Source organism: Poromitra crassiceps, assembly GCF_964638095.1.
Source record: "Poromitra crassiceps genome assembly, contig: HAP1_SCAFFOLD_141, whole genome shotgun sequence".
NCBI lineage: Eukaryota > Metazoa > Chordata > Actinopteri > Beryciformes > Melamphaidae > Poromitra > Poromitra crassiceps.
The window spans coordinates 272,501-294,527 of NW_028152224.1; the positions used below are offsets into that span (position 1 = coordinate 272,501).

General features: G+C 42.5%; 1 protein-coding gene across 1 annotated transcript in view; it reads left to right on the plus strand.

The window, feature by feature from the left end:
* LOC310770643 (uncharacterized protein) overlaps positions 1-22,027 on the plus strand; it is a 125,569-nt gene that overhangs the window by 87,654 nt on the left and 15,888 nt on the right. The window contains exons 8-9 of the mRNA XM_083663385.1: positions 10,707-10,892; positions 11,494-11,732. Coding sequence (XP_083519511.1) covers positions 10,707-10,892; positions 11,494-11,732 — 425 coding nt within the window. The remainder of the gene's footprint in view (positions 1-10,706; positions 10,893-11,493; positions 11,733-22,027) is intronic.

Sequence of the window (22,027 nt, forward strand, 5' to 3'; positions counted from 1 at the left end):
TGATACCTAGGTATCAGCTAGTTTTCCTGGTGTCCAGGACAACAAAGTACATGTATTCATTTAAAGCCGAGGTGCCCAAATCCTTTCGTTTGAAGGGCCAGAATTAAAGCTGCATTCAGCCATGTTTTTGTGTTAAAATAAGTGTTAAATGGCTATATTCTGACAGCAATCACTGAAATAGAGTTTGGTCAGTAACTTGGAACCCCCAACCCCCCGCTGTCCTCTCTCACCTGTAGTTTTGCATGCAGGGCGGACATATCTTTGCAACCATAACTCATAGAGACTCACGGATGGCAGCGTTGGATTCGGGGTGATGACCTTCCATTTCCCAGAAACATTAACATTTCTCTGATTGGATAGTGGGAGGTCGACGCCAATTTGTATCCAATCACAGAATTGTTGACATTTTCTGGCAAACGGAAGGTCAGATCATGATGCCTCTAAAAAAAAATAGATGTATTTTTTCTACATATGTATCTTTTGATGCATGACACATATATGTGATATATGTATTTTTTCACCCTGAATCCACCACTGCCATCCGTGAGTCTCTATGAGTTGCGGTTGCAGAGATATGTCCACCCTGCCTTCAGGACTACGGGGGGAAGGGGTTTAACTTGGGGGTTCCAAGTTACTGACCAAACACTATTTCAGTGATTGCTGTCAGAATATAGAGCCATTTAACACTTAAAGTGCCAAATAGTAGCTTCCATAGTTGTCTATTCAGTGGAAGGACTAATTTCAAATTTAGAGATTGTAGGGAGAACCCTGAAAGCCATGTATTGTACTCACTTTTATCTCCTTGATCAATGCAGTGACATCTTCACCCAGGTGATCAATTAGACATCTGATTATGACTTCTCTCCTTTGTTGGATGGGGCAGTCACTCTGTTAAGGAGACAATTAATTTTAATAGCTGACAAGATGCAATACTCACTCTAGATCAGAGGTTTTCAAAGTGGGAGGGGGGGCTCCAAACAGTTACAGGGGAAGCTTAGTGAATGGAAGTGAAAAATATTAGGTTATTATTAGCGTACTCATCAAAAGGAGATCACATAAAATAGCCTAAATGTGTGTTTTGGTGAAAGAGATGGTTCAGAGATACAGTAGACTGTCGGGATTTTACCACTTTCCCAGAGTCAGAAACTAAGAAAGAGAGAGAGAGAGACATAGAGAGTTTGATTGCAATTCCATTGAATGAATTTGAATGATTGGGATGCATTTACCGTAAATTCCGGACTATAGGCCGCGGCTTTTTTCCCGTTTTTTGGCCCCTGCGGCTTATATAACGGTGCGGCTTATCTATGGATTTTTTCCAAAAAAAAAAAAAAAATCTCTCTTTTTTAGCACTCTTTCTAACTATAAATCCACTTCTGTTTTAATTTCCTCTCTTGCCCTCTTTTAACAACATAACATAACATAACACAACACAGGTAAGCAGAAAGAAAAAGACGAAGCAATCACGCCATGAATGAGGAAATGACTCACCTGCTGGAGGCTGGAGATACACGGCTTGGGCTAAACTTTTACTCCGTGAAACACTATCGATTAAGTCCGACATCGCTCAGAGGTTTTGAGCAGCTTGAAAACACGTTTGAAAACGTGCAGAAGTCCATCCACTCACTCACTAAAGAAACTAAGGCAACCGTGAACAGAGTTTATAATGCGGAAAAGCGCATCCGCGCACTGGAGGACAAAAACAACACAGTGAGTCCGAAAATGGATAAAATGCAAAATCGAAACCCTGCACACGCAGGTTGATGACTTAATCAGCAGGAGTAAAAGAAATAACATTCGCCTGATCAATGTAAAAGAGGGAGCTGAGATGGGTGACATGGACGCTTTCGTGGCAAAATCCTGTGTTACATCCTGGACCTGAAGGAAGGCGAGAAACCACCAGAGGTGGACAGGGCACACCGGGCGCCTCGGCCACGTCCAGACCCCGGCCTGCCACCGAGGGCCATCTTCATCTGCCTACTCCGCTGGCCCGACCGTCAACTCATCCTCCAGGCTGCGGGGAAGAAGCCCCTCACCGTCCGCGTTGGTGCAACAGAAACGCGCAACATACAACAGCATCATCGAGTCAATGGATATCGCTTTGGCATACTGTACCCAGCGAGACTCGTCATAACCATTGATGGACAGCGGCGGAACAAGAGCTCAAAGTGAAACTGCCGAATATCTTTTGAGTTGGACTGGTCAATAGTACTGTGAGTAACTAAAATAAAAAAATAAAAAACGGAATTCTCTCTTCTTTAGCACTCTTTCTAACTATAAATCCACTTCTGTTTTAATTTCCTCTCTTGCCCTCTTTTCACCACACCGCGGACACTGTGTGCACTGTAAAAATAAACAACGGTGGTGTTGTGTTATGTTGTTTTGTTGAAATGTTACGGTAATACGGTAAATGGGAGCTTCCTCAAACAGTCACAGTCTCTTTCCCGACAATCCCCTCTGTGCGTGACCACTTACATATGGTAATTACGGTAAGCAAACGGCCACTCGGGCAACTCCCTCCCCCGACTACCAGGAGAAAATCACAAACTTCGGCGAATTCACACAAAGGAAGATCAAGGAATATTCACAACAAGACGAGCAGTAGAAGCGGAATATTATAGGAGTGTGAAAACATCCACAATCACCAACGGGTTCCAAAACGCTGGACTGCTGCGGGATGAAGAGGATGACGCCGCCACAGCTGGCGCTGAGGGCCGTCAGAGGCTTCAGAGGCTGTTCGATGCCGACAGTGACGAAGAGGAGTTCGTTGGTTTTGAGTGACAATGAAGGAGAGAGGAGAGTGGTTGACGAAGCCACCCTGAACCTGTTCGTTTCCGACACTGAAGATGAGGACTTTGGTGGTTTCAGTACGCAGGAAGAAGAGGAAGACGAGGGTTAGTGACTTGACTTCTCTGGTTACAGCCGTTTGCTGCACATATAGCCTATTGTTGTGTGATTTTGTCTGGGGATTAGTGACCTGACTTTTGTTTTGTTTTGTTGAAATGTTAATAAATGGGAGCTTCCCCAAACAGCCATCTGTTTCCCGACATTCCTCTCTGTGCACGAACCCTTTCATATGGTAATTAAACATCAAAACACCCGCGGCTTATAGACCGGTGCGGCTTATAGAAGAAAAAAATAGTCAATTTTGGTCCCGCGGCTTATAGACCGGTGCGTCTTATAGTCCGGAATTTACGGTACTATTTTTGGTTTAATCTGCATGCTTGTTCAAGTGACACATAGAAGCCTGTCGGTGATATTCAGGCCTACATTACCTTTCTGTGAATTAATACACAAGATTAATTGGTCATGTAAACACTAAGTACTTAGCTACATATACCTGTAAAAACATCTGTGATTTGTTGCAATTTGGGTTCTTTTGTTGACTGGAAATAAACGTGTTTGCACAGATATTATGGTGGGCTCAAGCACAGCGGGGTATTTTAAGAGGTGCTTTTCAAAGCTCTTTGCAAAGTAATTGTGTGCATGCTGACGGTAGGAGCATGCCATCTGTGTCCCCGCATTTTGCGTGGCACGCCTGGTCTGGCATGTGGCACACCTACCCCATGGATGTCCAGTACAATTCTAACAGGCATACAGGTAATAGCGCGGCAGGGAGAATACAAACACGCTTGTGCACGCCCGTAATTTACATTGCAGTGGCGTTAAACGAGCGCAAAACCAGCACTAACGCAAAATTATCGCTTTTGCGATGATAGGACCCTAGGTCTCTAGTGATTGGTTAGGGAAAAACAAACCCTCCTCCCCCATGGAATTCGTTGAAGAATGGAGGCAATGTCAGACTAGAAGATGGAAATGGAGTATAACTAGTTGACATTTCATTCTGAGATAATTTTATTTTTTAATTAACTACTACACAAAGGAGTAAGCTGAAATACCTGGAGTAGAGGATTCATTTCTACACGATGTCTCTCCCCGAAACCACCTTTCTTGGCTTGGAAGATGGACAGCAGTTTGTTGGAATAGTGGTCCAACATGGACATGAACTTGGGCTCAAGATTCACGGTGGTGATTCTTTGAAACTCCGCGCTTACCTGGGGAAAAAAAGACAAAAAAGGACAGGGCACTTTTTTGAAATTCAAACTTTGATTTGAGCAATACAATATCACAATGTTTTCTGCCTAAGATGTAACTGTCTTGTAGGAGGACTTAACATCTGTGCTGGAGCAATGCCACCTACTCACCTGTGACACGAACAAAGGCAGGCCACCTCTGCGTGAACACTTCGACCCTCATCCTGCTGACAACATCTTGTCTCCTATGTGCGCGAGATCCCTAGTAAAATAAATAACCAAAATTATTGGGGGGGAGGGGTTGTTGGGCTGTAGGGCCACCGGATGGGATTCAAACATCCCCCCTGGGACCCCACCACCACTACTGAAAAAAATCCTAGAGGAAGCACTGGAGTCAGTGTGATTGCTTTGAATACACCCTACAATTCTAAAACTGTGCTGACCTTGTACTGATGGTCCTGGCCTCCTCAACGCCTCCTCGACATCAGGGTTTCCTCCAAAGCAAAGAAGGTTCAGAGCTGGGGAGTAACAGAATACATGTATTTAAAATACAAAATTCGACTGTATTCCATTACAGTTAAAGTTTAAATTGGTGTGTATTCTGAATACAGTTACTGTGTCTTTAAAGAGATTACTTACGGTATTACTTTGTTTTGTTTTATTTGGTCTAATGTTCATGTTCATGTGCCAAGCATTTCCTATAAACATATTTGATTTTTTTTTGCATGTGCAGTGCACCTGCCACACACAGCCAGGAATTGAGCGTGCGTAGTGCGCAAGATCCCTAGTAAAATAAATCACCAAAATCATGGGGGGGGGGGATCATTTGTGCTGTAGGGCCGCCGGATGGGATTCAAACATCCCCCCTGGGACCCCACCACCGCTGCTGAAAGAATCCTAGAGGAAACACTGGAGTGTAGGGATGTCACAATATATCGTCCCATAATATATCGCGATATCAAAACTTGACAATAAGTATCGTTGAGATGAAATCTCATAGCGCGAGAAAAAGAAGCTGAACATGGTCGCACTTATCTGCATCCGATTGCATGCTCGCTCTCCTTTTCATTGCTTTGTTTGAACAGATGAGGGACGTTACAGAGGATGAAAATGGTGAAATTACTAAAATTATCGTGGAGGATGCCCCCTCAACATACAAAGCGATTGCAAAAAAATATTGTTAAAATATTGTATCGTTATCGTGAACCCAATATCATGTATCGTATCATGAACTGAGTGTATCGTGACACCCCTACTGGAGTGTGATTGCTTTGAATACACCCTACAATTCTAAAACTGTGCTGACCTTGTACTGATGGTCCTGGCCTCCTCAACGCCTCCTCGACAGGGTTTCCTCCAAAGCAAAGGTTCAGAGCTGGGGAGTAACAGAATACATGTATTTAAAATACAAAATATGACTGTATTCCATTACAGTTACAAGTTTAAATTGGTGTGTATTCTGAATACAGTTACTGTGTCTTTAAAGAGTATTACTTTGTTTTGTTTTATTTGGTCTAATGTTCATATGTGCCAAGCATTTCCTATAAACATATTTGAAAAAATGTTTACATGTGCAGTGCACCTGCCACACATAGCCTCCTGGCTGGGTAAATGTGCATTTGTTTTTGCAAAGAGTGAATGAACCACACACTCAATATTTCATTTGATATGAATAAAAGACAGACATTTTCATTTTCTGATGATGAAAATACCATTAATTGTGCAGCCCTACTATAAACTCTTGATTTACAGTCTAAATGTGTGTGCTGCATATAGCCTTGTCTGACGTAATCTGACTCTGGCGTCAGGCAAGTAGAGCCATCTGCTGAGCTTGAACAGGGTCACAAGCACACACACAAAAACGCCAAAATGCCTAACTTTGGAGCATTGTAAACCCCACTTCCCGACAAGCTTGGTTGACAAGCTTGACCACATTGGATGCAGTGGGTCTTAGTTTAATGTGGTATAAGGCTCCTCACTACAGCTTCAAAAATGAGTCCGCTACAGCCTTTGAAAGACAGTAATATCAGCCGCGGTGTTCTCTTTTTTTTGATCCAGGGCATTTGATGCACATTGCCTCCACATACACCATGTGATGTTATAACGTTATATGGGGCAGAAATAGTCGATATACAGGCGAAAATAAAAGGATAGATTGGCTATGTTTGTACTCTGCTCATTACTGCTATGTGTGCTGCACGTGGGAAGACCTGTCCAAGCGGACTCTGCAGTGAAGCCAAGCCCAGCGCTTTCACTTCAAAGCCGTGAGGAAACCTGTGTTAACTCGGTACTCCTGGCGTGGCTTTCTTGACCCGACATTATCTCTCAGTACCGTGCTGACAGCATGCACCTACCTCTGGACCAACGCAAATCTTTTCTGCCAACGGGGAATAATGAACTACTTTCTCGCGCCCATTAAAACTGATTAACCCCAACAGAAAACACGGAAATGCAGAAAGCAGCAGCCTAACGTTAAACAGCAAGACCTCGTGTAGCAGCACGAATAAAATGTTGGAATTAAGCCAGTCACACAAGGCAAATTCGTTTTAGCAAACAGTGGCTTGAATATGTTTAAAGTTACTTACATTGATGTGCAGCAAGACGAAAATCTTCAGTGCAAAAAGCTTCAAGCAGCCCCTCCAAAATGTCCTCTGTCCATGTGGTCTGATCTCTCAACAGATAAATGATGTCACTTCCGCCAACTTACCAAAATGTTTAAGCAATATGACCAATAAATCTAGTTCTTAACATTATAATTTTTTTATTGAAACGTACAATAATGATTACAAATATTTAATCAATGTAATCTGTCATTAAAATAACCATTTATTTTAACGAAATAATCTCACTATTATATGTCAATATTAGATATAAACATTAGTTGGGATTTTACTCATGGATTATGTTATGATCAACTCAAATAATAACCATATTGATTAAGAGTAATTTTATTGGGTGAAGTTATCATTATAATACTGTTATATTTACTTGGTCAATGAATTATTTTTGTGAGTGTAGTGCAGTAGTCGTACCGTACCGTACTGCAGCTGCTACTATTACGGATGCCTAATGTTTAATTGTAAATTTAAGTGTATGTTTAATAAGGTGCCTAACGTTTAATTGTAAATTTAAGTGTATGTTTAATAAGGTACATGCTATTTGCACATGTATGTATAAAACGTCGAATTTGGAATGTCTGAACACGTCTAACGTATGCACATGACATGTGCACCTATGTGCAATGAATATGCCACTGTCGTATAAGCCACCGACTTGTCTTATTGCTTATAGATGCCTATTTCTTATTGCCTTATTGCTGTCTTATTGCCTATTTCTGCCTATTTCTTATTGCCTATTACTTATTGCTTGTTGCCTATTTGTACTATGTCGTAAACGGAGTCCACTGCACAAGAATTTCACACGTGGTACTTATACCATGGAGTGACAATAAAAATCTTGAATCTTGAATCTTGAACACATACACATACACACACACACACACACACACATTCTTCCTGTCAGGGTGAAGAATATTCAGATCATCACAGGACACCTGTTTGGTTTTAATGGCACCTTGATGTATTTACTCCATACGTCTGGTTCTTTGGAGAGGTGAGAACACGCATTCAAACTCTGGTGCGGACTGAACTATGGAACCATGATCCTCCTGAAAGAGTCGGGACTCGGTCCGTTTCCAAGTTCAGTTTGTTTGTAGCATTTTCTTTTTTATAGTTTGGACTTTGGGACCAATAGACCTCTTTTATGTTTGTAAACGGCAATTACATATTTTGTGGGCGGAGCCGAAGTGACAGCTAGCGGTTCAGCTGTCATAGAAATATGGAAGATCTGGACGACGCCTCCACATATTTTAAAGCTTCGCCAGCAACAGACAGGTTATCTTACACAAAATAAGCTCACTCTTTCAATGGGGTGAGGTTTCCTGACCCGTATTCACTGTCAGGATGGGTCTAGGATCCAACTACATCACCAAAGTTGCAGTGCCGGACATCCTCATATTCCTAGTGGGAAATCCCTGCGTCTAGACGTCACAAGACATCATTTTCCTGTATTCCGGGGATCTCTCTAGTTTCGGCTTCACTTGTTTCCTCAGAGTTTCTGCAGCCACGCTGCATGCAGAACTGCAGCGACGTAAACCTGTGACTCCACTCCAAATTGGTCTATTACAGAAAGTTCAGGCAGGCTATCATCAGAACAAATGACCCACGGTCCAGGATCAACTTGACTTGGGCCCGTGGTCCAGGATCAACTTGACTTGGGCCCGTGGTCCAGGATCAACTTGACTTGGGCCCATGCACGCCCCCACCAACTCTGCACAGAGTTACTGATGGATGTACAGCAGAAATCCAGCAGCAGCTTGGCTCATAACGGAGCTGCCTCATTGAAACGTTAAATTCACTTGAACACTTTGTTAGATCACACTCCTTTGATCACTTACACCCCGTTTACACCTGGTTTTTAAATGTGACCTGTATCCAGATAACATATCACAGGTCGCATTTAAAAACCAGGTGTAAACGGGGTATTGGTTTGGAGTTAGAGAACTTCAGGAAATTCACCTCTGCCTGCTTGATATACAAAGTCCTGCATGGCCTAGCACCTCCACCTCTTGTAACCTTTATTAAATATAGATCTACTGCCAATCCGACCCGGCTAACTAGAGCCATCACCAACAGGGATTGTGAAGTTCCACTCAGAAGAACCCTGTTTGGTCAAAATGTGCTATCCTTTAAAGGAAGCACTGTATGGAACAGCCTACCTCCCTCTATAAGGGGTAGCTCCAGCTTGGCCACCTTCAAGGGCCATCTGAAGGCGTGGCTGAGAATTAACCAGTCTTGTGACCATGTGTGATTGTGCAGGATGCTCACACATGGACTAACTTTTACATTAATCATTTATTTTTCCTTTTCTCTCTTTTACTAATTGTACTATTACTGATATTGTATATTTCCTATGTAATGTATGTATGTGTTTTCTGTCACTTTGCTTTCAACCTGCCAAGGGACTCCAGATGGAAACTAGCCTTCGAGCTATAATCTGGCATATTTACATGTACTGACTGTACTGTTCATTAATATGCACTGTCCCTTTCTCAAATAAATAAATAAATAAATAAAAGCATCTGGCCAAGTATTACACATTCCAAACCATAGAATAACTGGTCGTCACACAGTAAAGAAATAGCAGTCCACTTCCGTGGTTTGGTACAGTTGGCGTTCATATTCACAAGTGTAGCGTCCCTGGGCCCAAGCATTCCCCAGACCACCTTTTCAAGTGGACCCTGTAAGGGTTTGCTGTTCCGCGCCCGGGCCTCGGAACACAACATTCACACTCATCAAACGAACTGGACCTGGGCTCAGTTTGTGCTCGGAAACGGTCCCGGCTCCCCAGTGAGAAACCACCCTTATTGGCGTTGTACAGTAGAGCAGAGGTTTTCAAAGTGGGAGGCGGGCCTCATCAGGGAGGCTCCGAGCTGGTATAGTGTCATTGCTGGGGGGGTACAGACAGAGGTAGCGGAGGAGTTTCGAGGTTTGAGTGACAGATTGAGGGCGAATGGCGTTATGAGAATTACTCACAAGCTTGTTTTAATGCTTTTCCATTGGTTGCATTTTGTAAAACCCACACAGAGACGTGAGGCGTTATTACGGAACCCACCGGGGTTTTGGGCAGAGCACGCCCTGTGCCCGCCTACGCAGCAGTCAAGCGCCGGGATTGGCCAGGCGCCCATGCTCCGCGAGCCAATGAGCCAATGGGACGAGTATTTATTTTGACAAGCTGTGGCTGCTCCTTGACGAGTTGCGTGAAGGGCGGTGACCAGTGGCATTGATTCATGACACGATGCTATGTCCCCCCCCCATATCTAAATGTATAAGTTATTTCTTGTTTAGACTTATTTTAGTCTGGCTGGCCAGCCTCCTCTCCCTTCCGTCCGAGGAGTCTGGCGCCGCAGGTCTCCATAACTGGGATAAACCCTCCCCTGCTCTACTCTGCTCTCCCATTGGAGCGACTGTTTCGGTGGCAGCCAGATGTCGGCTCCCGGCTTATTACAAACTCTGTCATTGGCTCCGACCATGTCAATCAGAGCGGCTTCCGCTCCCTCCTCCCTGTGTGTCGCTGTAAATAGTGCCCTGCCGCCTCAGTGAAAACAACAACGCTAACTAGCTAGCAAGCTAACGGCAGAAACCTACATGCTAGCTCGTTGCTACACGCTGTAAACGGCAAGTTGGATTGTTTGAAACTATTTTCCAAGGGATGTTATTTCTTGTTTAGACTTATTTAGGTCTTATTAGTCTCGAGAATAACTGTAGCCTCGGCATTAGACGTGTCATTTCAAAGCAGAGGCAATGTCCTTTGACCTGAAAAGGGTCTATACTGTAGGACAATGTAAGAAACATAGTTGAACTCGGGTTAGTGTCTCGCCCCAAAGTCTATAAATCCCCCACAAAGTCTATAGATCCCCCCAACATTTATAAATCCCCCCTATCTGAAGAACATAAGGGGGAATTCCCCCCTAGTTTCCAAAGTGAATTTTAAGCCCTGTATATAATGATCATTGTTATTATTACATATTAATATGTAGCATTATTAATTGCTCTGCTATTAATTGTGAGCCAACTATTAGACACACACTTCCGTACAATATCTGTTGCTTCTCAGGAGCTGGGTGAGTTGCGGGAAGCCAAACACCTATTGATCCAGCAGAAACGGGAGGTGCAGGGCAAGGTGGAGGCAGCACATGCTGCACTGGAGAAGGAGCAGAAAGAGCACCAGGCCACCGGGGACAGCGTCACACAGAGAGAGGAGCAGCTCCATGCCAAAACCAAGGAGGTCCAGGCTCAGCTGGTAGGCTCATCCACCAACTCCACAGAAAACCACCACTGCAAAATGCCTCCATAATGCTGACTCCATCCATAAGTATTCTGCTGTCACTTTTGTTAGCTGTGTTTGACTTAGTGGATTCCGCATTCCATTTGCACCAGGAACTAAGAATTTCCCTGTTGAGTGAGCCAAGTTGACCGCTTTCCAGTAAACAGTCGGGAAACAAGCCAGGTTTAGTTCTAGTCAGGTTAGCCATTGTGAGCAATAAAAGTTGAACAATGCATGGATTTTGTGCAGGATTTTGTGCATACAAACACCGTAGCAACATCTACAGTACTGCGTGTATGACTGATTTAATGAGACACAAATAAGACAGAAGTGGTTACTGGTAATAAACAGCTACTGTTGATGCGGGAGCTGCCATCTTGGATTTTGAGGTCAGGGCTGGTGAAGTTCCCAGGACTTTCAAATAGGAAATCCGATTTCAGGTGACTTACAGGGGGCATTGCCAATTTTTTACTGGGAAATTCACAGTTCCCAATATGAATGGAATACGGAAATAAATGTCAGTCACTCCCCTCACAAAGATTCATGATGTGACATTATCCATGCCTTGCTCCCATAGGCAGCAGAGAAGCGAGCTAAGGAGGAGCAGGTGAAGCGTGGGGAGGAGGCGGAGACTAAGATGGCTGTGCAGGTGACGGCTCTGAACGAGAACATGGCTACGCTGAAGAGAGAGTGGCAAGGCAGCCAGCGGCGGGTGGGCGAGCTGGAGAAACAGACGGACGAGCTGCGCGGGGAGATCACTGTGCTGGAGGCCACTGTCCAGAAGAACCAGGACGAGAGACGGGCTCTACTGGAGAGGTGCGTGTGTCTGTCCTCAGCTTGTTTGCTTATGTCTGCATATGAATATGAATGCGGGAGAAGTATGAATGAATGGGCCGGCCATGTGCAGAATAATTGTTCTGCTTATTTTCTCTTTGTATCAACATATAACCCTGCATAGTAATACATCCCTCATGCTTGAGAAAAATAAAATGTGTTAAGCTGTTTTTGAGTGGTTGACTGGCCTTGACGGTTGTGTAAAAAACAGTCAGCCGGTGTTTTGTCAAGCCTTGTCAGCTATTGTCAAGTATGGTACAGAGCATGTGAGCGGAGTGGAGCGGTGACAATTACCGCTCCTTGCTCACGGAGTGGCCCTTTCCACCCGCTCCAGTGCTCACAATCGCTCCGCTCCAGACCGCTCCCCGCTCCCCGCTCGACAGTGGCGTGTCCAGACTGTTTTTACCAGGGTGGCACAAGTGGGGCACAGACTTACGAAAGGGGTTACGAAATTTGACGTTTTTTGGACTTTTAGCCAAAAAAACACACGCACTCGGTCGCACTGTGCACGCACACAGCACACGTCAGAATAACGTTAATTTACCATATTCGTCCCAACTAGACTACATATATCTACTTTAATTAGTAACATTACAGTGTCTTACGTTCCTGTGTTTAAAGCATCATTTAAGAGAAATAGACCCATCAATCACAAAGAGTAGCACCATACAAATGTAATATAAAGCTTCCATGTTTTATTTTTAAAGAAATTGCACCTCCAAAAGTAGGCCACATACAAAAGAAAACAATGGACATTGAAAAATACTCACAGTATAAAAGTAAAGTGTATTGAGTGCCAACAGAATACAAAATAAATATTAAACAAAAATATTTACTTTACAAGTGCAAAGCTTCAAATGTGCTGAAATCACACTAGCTTACTTGCCTCAAATAGCCACAGTATAAAGTATATAAGTGCCAATAAAACATAAATAAAAACTATTTACTTTACAAGTTCAAAACTTTAGAGTATACATGTACATAGTATGCTGTACATAGAGTGCTGACCTAGAAGCACCAACTGTGTCACATACTGTAGGCTAACTAAAAGTAAATGGTTCCCTGAGCACGTTTTGAAAAATAAATGGGCTAGAGAATCAAGGCAAATTTTCTCTATAGCTCATGATGAAATATTAATGGATGACAATATTGCTTGGGCTCAAATATTTCCTGGCCCCAATGATGAGATTGGTAGTCTATTACTTACTTCTGGACCCAAAAACCCACTGAGGCCATTCACACTGCGATCACAATATCTTTGTCACAATTTGCCATATCAGAATACTGTTTTGATGAGCAACACTTCCAGCACTATTAAACGTACATCTCTTGATACTGTATGTATTCTGGTTGGCTACAAACGATACTAGCTGCCTCTTCCAACACAGCATACATTTAAAACAGCTTAATTCTCCTGTTCTTGTGCTCGCTTGCAAACACTTTTAGAAAATCATCCATGTTCAACGCCTTCGCTCTTCTTGACTCAATGCTTAGCACACCTAAATGGCTTAGCCTGCTATCTACCATGGTTGTCCGCAAATTAGTTTTAATGAGCTTTAGAGCAGAAAAGCTTCGCTCACAGGCTGCACTGCTGACTGGAAGGACCACAGCTATTTTACACAGCCTGAAGAGCTCATGAAACACCTCTTGGTATGGTTCTAAAAACACTGTCAATTCTAGAATGCTTGCCAACTGTGCCGCCCCACTCTCAGCCTTCCTTTTCAAAATTATCCTAGCCTGGTAAAGCTCATGAGTAAGATCTTCATGATCGCAACCATACAGTTCAGCCAAACTAAATACCTTTTCATCTTGAAGGAACATACTGCTTTTAGGGTTTAAGGCCTGTATAACTTTCATTATTGAACAGTTAGGTTTTGAGAACCGTCTTTCCATTTCACCCATTATGGAGTCAAGGATGGGGTAGAGTAGTCTCTGTCTGAATTAATCTTTATCATCACTACCCTTGCGCAGCCCTATCGTACATGTCACATAAGACCCACCAAGTCTGGAGCTAACTTTTTGTGATCTCTTCTTCTCGCCAGTCTCAACAGCTATATTGCACTGTTTGGCTGTGTCTATTATTTCGTGCCACAGTTGGTCACAACACTTCTCAGTCCTGCACTCCTGAAATGTGTCATGAAGTGACTCCACCATGTCTACTGCCATAGCTAAATCAAGTGAGGGTGACTGTAACAGATCAGAAAGCAGCTTGGTGGTTCCAAGCAGTTTTCGGAAGGTTGCAAGGAGGCCTATGAAGGTGAGGTCAATCTGTGCAAGCAAACCTCGAGCATCAATGGATCTCTCTCTATGATTCTCTGTAATTATATTTTGAAGAACACACAAGACAGCTGGTAACCTCTCCATCAAGTTCCTGCAAGCCAACGCTCTACATGCTCATCTTGTGTCACTAAGTTTTTGTAACTCCTTAGGCTGGCCACCATACATCTCCTTTTGAACATCGAGCCATTTCTGGTGCACATAAGATCCTGACATGTACACATAGAGCTTCTCAAGCAGTGAGAAGAAACAATCAGCCTCAGGTACTGACTTCACAGTGTCAACTATAACCAGATTAAGACAGTGAACATAAAACGCATGTTTAGCCTCTGCCTTAATTCTGGCTGCCACACCTGAATGTTTCCCACTCATGACTGAGGCCCCATCATAACCTTGCCCAACCAGATTTGCTTTGTACTGAAGGCCATAACTTTCCAAACAGTGGGTGATCATTTCGCTGAGCCCCTTTGCATCCAGATGTTGGGCATGTTGGAAATTAAGGAAGCTTTCATGCACAACCCCATTGTAATAGTACCTGACTACTAATGACAGCTGCTCTTTCTTTTGTAGATCTTTGGTTTCATCAGCAATGACAGAGTAGACTTCGCTTTCCTTCACTTCCTTCACGATAGAGTCACGTACCATACCTGCCAAGCACTCCAGAATCTCATTCTGTATGGTATTGCTTGTGTATTTAGCATTGCCTTGCGCCTTAATTTTTTTGGCTAACACCGGATTGTGTTTAGCAATCATTTCTAGAACTTCCCTTTGTTGTCAGATTCATCAGATTCCAGGTGACCTCTTTGAGCTATATTCTGAGTTGCTGTCAAAAGCAGTACATCTGCAACTGTTTTAAGGTAACGGCGATTCTCTTCAACTTTCTTCCTGTACTCTTTGTTAAGCATGTCTATAATAGAAGCATCCGTAAGCACTACCCTCTTGTGCTTATTCCAGGCTAACATGGCATTAACGTGAGACTCAGATCTCTCATGCAACTTAAAGCCACCATCTTTGAACATTGCTTTTTTCCAATGTGAAAAACCTGATTCAGAGGTGAAAACAGATTCTGGCGCATTAGGGAGGGAGAAGTGTCTGCATGCATAACAGTAGGCTGAATCTTTATTCTGGGAGTATTCAAGCCATGAATAACGGTTGTACCACGACGCGTTGAACGACCTTCTCTTCGCACCTTGCATGGTTCTGGGAAAGACGTTTAGGCAAGGTTGAGTGGGAGCTGCTGCTCTTGACTGTGAAATATCTGAAAGTGACAAAAGCATGGGAATCAGATCCTGCATTATGTTATGCAAGTCACATTGGGACAGAAGTGCTCATTGGGCATTAATGCAGATGTAAGAATTGTATGAAGTACAATATTAATTAAGCACAATATATTTCATATGAAAAATGAAATGCAAAGGCATACCATGAGGTCCAGGTGGGGAAACACGGGCTGTGACATCACTACGGCCTGCTGGATGCTGCTGGGATGGGACTGCACAGGTACGGCTGGATGGAGGGTTCTCAGACGGTGGCTGACTTGGCACACCTATACCAATACAGCCATTTTAACAGTTGTATCAATTTATTTGTATGTCAAATTAGTCATATACCTTTTTCACACTTGTATTGATAGCAATAACTGTCCCCTGAATAAGCAAAGGATCCCCATCCCAAGTCAAATCAGACAAATAAGCCAAATGTATACATACCCTGATGTGCAGGAGAAGCTGAAGGGCCTTCATCACCACTAGTATCTGTGTCTGAGTCTACAAAAACATAAGTTGCCATTAGAATTATAATAAAATCAACCTTTTTTAAGTAAGCTAACGGGCATGTTACTCATGATTATTGTACTTATACACCAGTGGTATGCTACCTTGCCCTAGTCAGGAGCCACATTGACAAATAAAAATCTTTCCTTTCCTCCCTTTGTTTTTTTTCAGATTATTTATTTATTTATAGTAGGACTTAAAAGAGCCACAACTACAGTACCCATAAATGAGCTGCATGTGGCTCTAGAGCCTTGGGTTGAGTACTGTATCACAGTTCTACACACATAATTGACAAGTTTCAACTTTAGTTGCAATGTCTGGCAATTAATCACAATTCCATTGACATCAAGGCAATATCAAGATAACTGTTTAGGTTATTAAAGAGAAATCTGGAACTATTAGGATTTGACAGTATATATATACCCACACATACAGCTGGGGGCTCCTGCTGTACATCCCTGCTGTCAAGCTGCTGGCTTGACTTATCTGACTGACAAGGAGGAGAGCTTGTTGCTGCTCTCTCCTGCAGCTCTGACTGTAACTGACTGGTAGCAGTGCTGCTGGCTGCTCTGTCCTGCTGTGCAGGTTTTAATTTCTTAGTTTTGATGGACAAGAAATCCTCAATGTTCTGATTTATTTTCATACTGTAATAGTCACATGAATAATGTCACTGTATATGTCTTGGAAATAGGTCCGCACACCAGAACTCCGTTCTTTTGACTTTATTTGATAAAAAAGAAGAACAACGTTTCAATCAACTAGTGATTTTCATCAGGTTCATACAATGTGTTCACATGGACTCCTTTTTAAAGGAGCTGGTTCTCAGTCTCCACCAGGTGCAACCAGTTGGTTTGATTGAGTTGCCTGGATTGGATGATGAGTTAATGAGTTAGTCAAGAGGAACAATACATCATATTTACAATCAGAGCATATGAAATACCAGGATACATCTTACACATCCTGTATAAGACATACAACAGCAAATGAACAAATAAACAAGTGAAAAAATAAGTGAAAAAATAATGAATAATTACACAAACAATAGGATCTTCATATCACTCAGTACTGGAATAATGGCAACCTAGTTTGCCTATTCAATCTAGATCATGTAATGCATTCAGAACTGAAGTTTGTTTTTGATACCTAAGTCCACAAACTATGGGATCTGTTGATTAGAGAAAATGTCTGATCTAATTTTCTTGATTAAGGCCTGCTGGAAACAATGTTTGGAGTGTGTGTATATAATAACTTTCTCTTCTGAGTAATAAGTTATCAATGCTGCCTCCTCTCCTAGGGGACTTTACGTGTTCTATACCTATATACCTCAACGCTGCAACACTGTGTTGTGCTTCTGCAAAATGTACCGCTACAGGGCTGTTCTTGTCTTGGGTCCTGATTTTGCTCCGATGTTCCGCTATCCTTGTTTTCAGGGCTCTTGTCGTCTTACCTACATAGGCCACATTGGGACAAGGACATGTGATTAGGTAGATAACATTTGTTTGGTTACATGTTATCGTTCCTTTAACTTTCAACATATTTCCTGAATGCGGGTGTTTGTATGTGTTACATTTTGTGGTGTAGTTGCACTGCATACATGAACCACATCTAAAATTTCCCTCTGGTAGTTTGTCTAGAAACGTCCCTTTTCTTATCGGTGGTAGGTCAGATTTGACCAACATCTGCCTGATGTTAGGGGGGCGTTTGTAGACTACTTTCGGTGGAGTGTTAAATATCTTAGATAGGTGTGGATCTGTGCTCACTACATGCCAGTGTTGTTTTAGGATGTTCTCAAACTCCTTTCCTAGAGGTGAATACTGAAGGAAGCAACACGTATTGGTGTCCATTGATGCTTTCTGTTGGTTGGATGTGAGACATTCATCTTGTGTGCGGTCCCTATACTTGTCACTGGCGGCTGTAATCCACTCTTGTGGGTATCCCTTTTGCCTGAGTCTAGCGTCTAGTTCTTCAGCCTGTCTGTCATAGTCTGACTGTTTACTGCATATCCTACGGATTCGACTATACTGGCTGATAGGTAGACTTTTTTTCAGGTGTGTGGGATGAAACGAGTCACCATGTAAGTATGAGCATGTATCTGTCTTTTTCTTGTACAGGTCAGTCTCAAAACCAGTTCCTTCTCTTTTTACAAGAATATCTAGAAAACTGATCTCTCTGCGGTCATGGTTTATGGTAAACTTGAGGTGTGCATGACATCTATTTAGGTATGGAAAAAACTCATTAAGGGTATCTACAGATCCCTGCCATACCAGAAATACATTGTCAACATAACGTTTCCACACTTTAATGTGTTGGAAAAATTGATTATCAGGATTGGTTACAAATTATTTTTCAAACAGTGCCACATAAAGTGAACTGAATTGGGGGCTCATTTTGCTCCCCATCGAGGTACCCTTCTGTTGTATAAAATAGGTATCTTCAAACATAAAGGCATTCTTTGTTAGAACAATCTCTGCAAGATCTTTTATACATTGTGTGCTAGGTACAACATCATTTGGTCTTTGGCTCAAGAAATGCGTTAGGGCCACCAGACCCCCCTGGTGGTCGACATTGGTAAACAAATTTTCAACATCCAAAGTTACCAGAATACTCTCCTCATCTAGGTCTTGAATGGATTTTAAGATGTTAATCATATCTGTAGAGTCCCGTACATAAGAGGGGAGAGAAGTAGCAAATGGCTTCAGAAAGAAATCTACAAAGCTTGACACATTCTCAGTCAAGGAGCCCATAGCTGAGACAATAGGTCTCCCAGGTGGACTTTCCAAGTTCTTATGGATTTTGGGGGGTGTGTAGAACACTGGCATAATCGGATGGGCAACCTTCATGTATTCATACTCTTTCTTTGTAATCTCCCCTTTGTCAAGCATGGTCTTAAGCTTTCCATCTATCTCTTTCTTGAGTCCAATGGTTGGGTCTCGGTTTAATCTTTTGTAGAACACTGTGTTTTCCAACTGTGTCTTACACTCCCTCACATAGTCAGATCGGTTGAGGATGCAGATAGCACCACCTTTGTCTGCAGGCTTTACTACCACTGTGGTGTCCTTCTGTAATTCTAGTAATGCCTCTCTCTGTACTTTTGGGAGGTTATTGTAAACCTTGTATTCTCTGCGTTTACTCATAATGTTGGTCACATCTCTCTCAACCAGTCTACAGTACGTGTCTAGGATGCTCATACTTACATGGTGACTCGTTTCATCCCACACACCTGAAAAAAAGTCTAACTATCAGCCAGTATAGTCGAATCCGTAGGATATGCAGTAAACAGTCAGACTATGACAGACAGGCTGAAGAACTAGATGCTAGATTCAGGCAAAAGGGATACCCACAAGAGTGGATTACAGCCGCCAGTGACAAGTATAGGGACCGCACACAAGATGAATGTCTCACATCCAACCAACAGAAAGCATCAATGGACACCAATACGTGTTGCTTCCTTCAGTATTCACCTCTAGGAAAGGAGTTTGAGAACATCCTAAAACAACACTGGCATGTAGTGAGCACAGATCCACACCTATCTAAGATATTTAACACTCCACCGAAAGTAGTCTACAAACGCCCCCCTAACATCAGGCAGATGTTGGTCAAATCTGACCTACCACCGATAAGAAAAGGGACGTTTCTAGACAAACTACCAGAGGGAAATTTTAGATGTGGTTCATGTATGCAGTGCAACTACACCACAAAATGTAACACATACAAACACCCGCATTCAGGAAATATGTTGAAAGTTAGGAATATAACATGTAACCAAACAAATGTTATCTACCTAATCACATGTCCTTGTCCCAATGTGGCCTATGTAGGTAAGACGACAAGAGCCCTGAAAACAAGGATAGCGGAACATCGGAGCAAAATCAGGACCCAAGACAAGAACAGCCCTGTAGCGGTACATTTTGCAGAAGCACAACACAGTGTTGCAGCGTTGAGGTATATAGGTATAGAACACGTAAAGTCCCGGAGAGGAGGCAGCATTGATAACTTATTACTCAGAAGAGAAAGTTATTATATACACACACTCCAAACATTGTTTCCAGCAGGCCTTAATCAAGAAAATGAGATCAGACATTTTCTCTAATCAACAGATCCCATAGTTTGTGGACTTAGGTATCAAAAACAAACTTCAGTTCTGAATGCATTACATGATCTAGATTGAATAGGCAAACTAGGTTGCCATTATTCCAGTACTGAGTGATATGAAGATCCTATTGTTTGTGTAATTATTCATTATTTTTTCACTTATTTTTTCACTTGTTTATTTGTTCATTTGCTGTTGTATGTCTTATACAGGATGTGTAAGATGTATCCTGGTATTTCATATGCTCTGATTGTAAATATGATGTATTGTTCCTCTTGACTAACTCATTAACTCATCATCCAATCCAGGCAACTCAATCAAACCAACTGGTTGCACCTGGTGGAGACTGAGAACCAGCTCCTTTAAAAAGGAGTCCATGTGAACACATTGTATGAACCTGATGAAAATCACTAGTTGATTGAAACGTTCTTCTTTTTTATCAAATAAATTCAAAAGAACGGAGTTCTGGTGTGCGGACCTATTTCCTTTAAATGCTCTACTTTTAACCCAGCACCCGTCGACGATGTGCGTATAGCCAAACTCTCTCTCCACTGTATATGTCTTGCACAATAGATTTCCTTGTGCATGCATGGATACATTTGACATGCTCACATCAGGCCTACAAAGTTACACAAGACATATTTACATAGCTTGCATTAGCATTGACAACCAAACAATGACTGACTGACGACAGGTTTGCTCATGTTAGCAACTAGCAAGCTGAGATGAAAAGTTTGAAAACACACCTGCTGCACCACATTATCACATAGCCTAGCACACAGGTTTATTGTCCTTTCAAGTCTACCGTAACATGTCATGATATTTTTTTTAGCGAGGGTGCTTAATTTCAAAGTGAAAATCTCCGTGTTTGTTGGCAGGTAATGTATGTTGTCTTTCTTTAAACCACTGGCTAGTCATGTGTATCAAAGAGTCTACTCACGGCTCACGCATGCCACAATAAATAAATAGTATATAGAACACACCTGGTCCATGTAGCCGCCAGGAAAGACAGAGGACGCTTCTTCACTTCGTCACACACACACACAACTTAGCGTTACGTTGTTTGCTGCTCATCTGGCCAAATCCTGAAATCAAGATCTTCTTCTCTGGGGCTTTCGGCAGGCTAGACACTACTATGGCTCATTACTGCCTCTCAGGTTTAAGACTGGATTGCGCCTATACACGGAAGCTTGGTTTACTGACTGTGCAGAGAGCCAATCATATGGGGTGGCACCTGGGGTGGCCAATCAGATTCTACGGGTGGCCCATGCCACCCCAGGCCACTCCCTAGACCAACCCGATCTCCAAAAAAATTGTAAAATAGCAACGTTTGTGGACAAACGTTGCTATTTTACAATTTCGGCTAAGAAATTGTAAAATGGTAACGTATGTGTCTACAGCGGTGGGCGTGGTTTGGGCGTGGTTTACGGAGATTTTCTGTTTCTAACCCCTCCCCCTACTCTAATCCTAACCCAAAATCTCAGAACGTTACTATTTTACAATTTTCGAGCCAAAATTGTAAAATAGCAACGTTGGTCCAAAACGTTGGTATTATTCAATTTTCTGTGAGACTGTGTTGCCCTAGACACGCCACTGCCGCTCGATACAGATTTCACCAGCTCCCACTCACCGCTCCGCTCCGCTCAAAAGAATAAAAAAGATAAAAAGGCCAGGGCGTTTTAATTTGCGTTTAAACTCATTGCTCAGTACAAATAACATGAGCTCAGCAGTGTTGGCTGCATGTTCGTTGTGTCTTCTTGTGCGCCAAGGGGAAAATGATGAATGCTGGCAGAAAAAAATGTATACTCACAATTCTCTCATGAATTATCAGACTAAATTGGTCGGATTCAATGTATATAGATTAATAGAAACAAATGAAAAAAAGCTGATAAAGAAACGGTGTGTTTGTGCAACAAAGTTCAAACAGAGCAGCATCACTCACTCAGCGCGGCTCTCAGTATGCTGCGTAATTATGCAAGCAGCAGCCCCACTGCGGAGATGCAGGAGCACGAGGCAGAAAAATAATAAGTATACCGCTTATTACATGTTCAATAATAGCCTGAGGAGTCTCAGGCTATTATTGAACATGTTTTTATTACATGAATAAACAAACGTTCTGTCTGTCTTCAGTCAGGGCA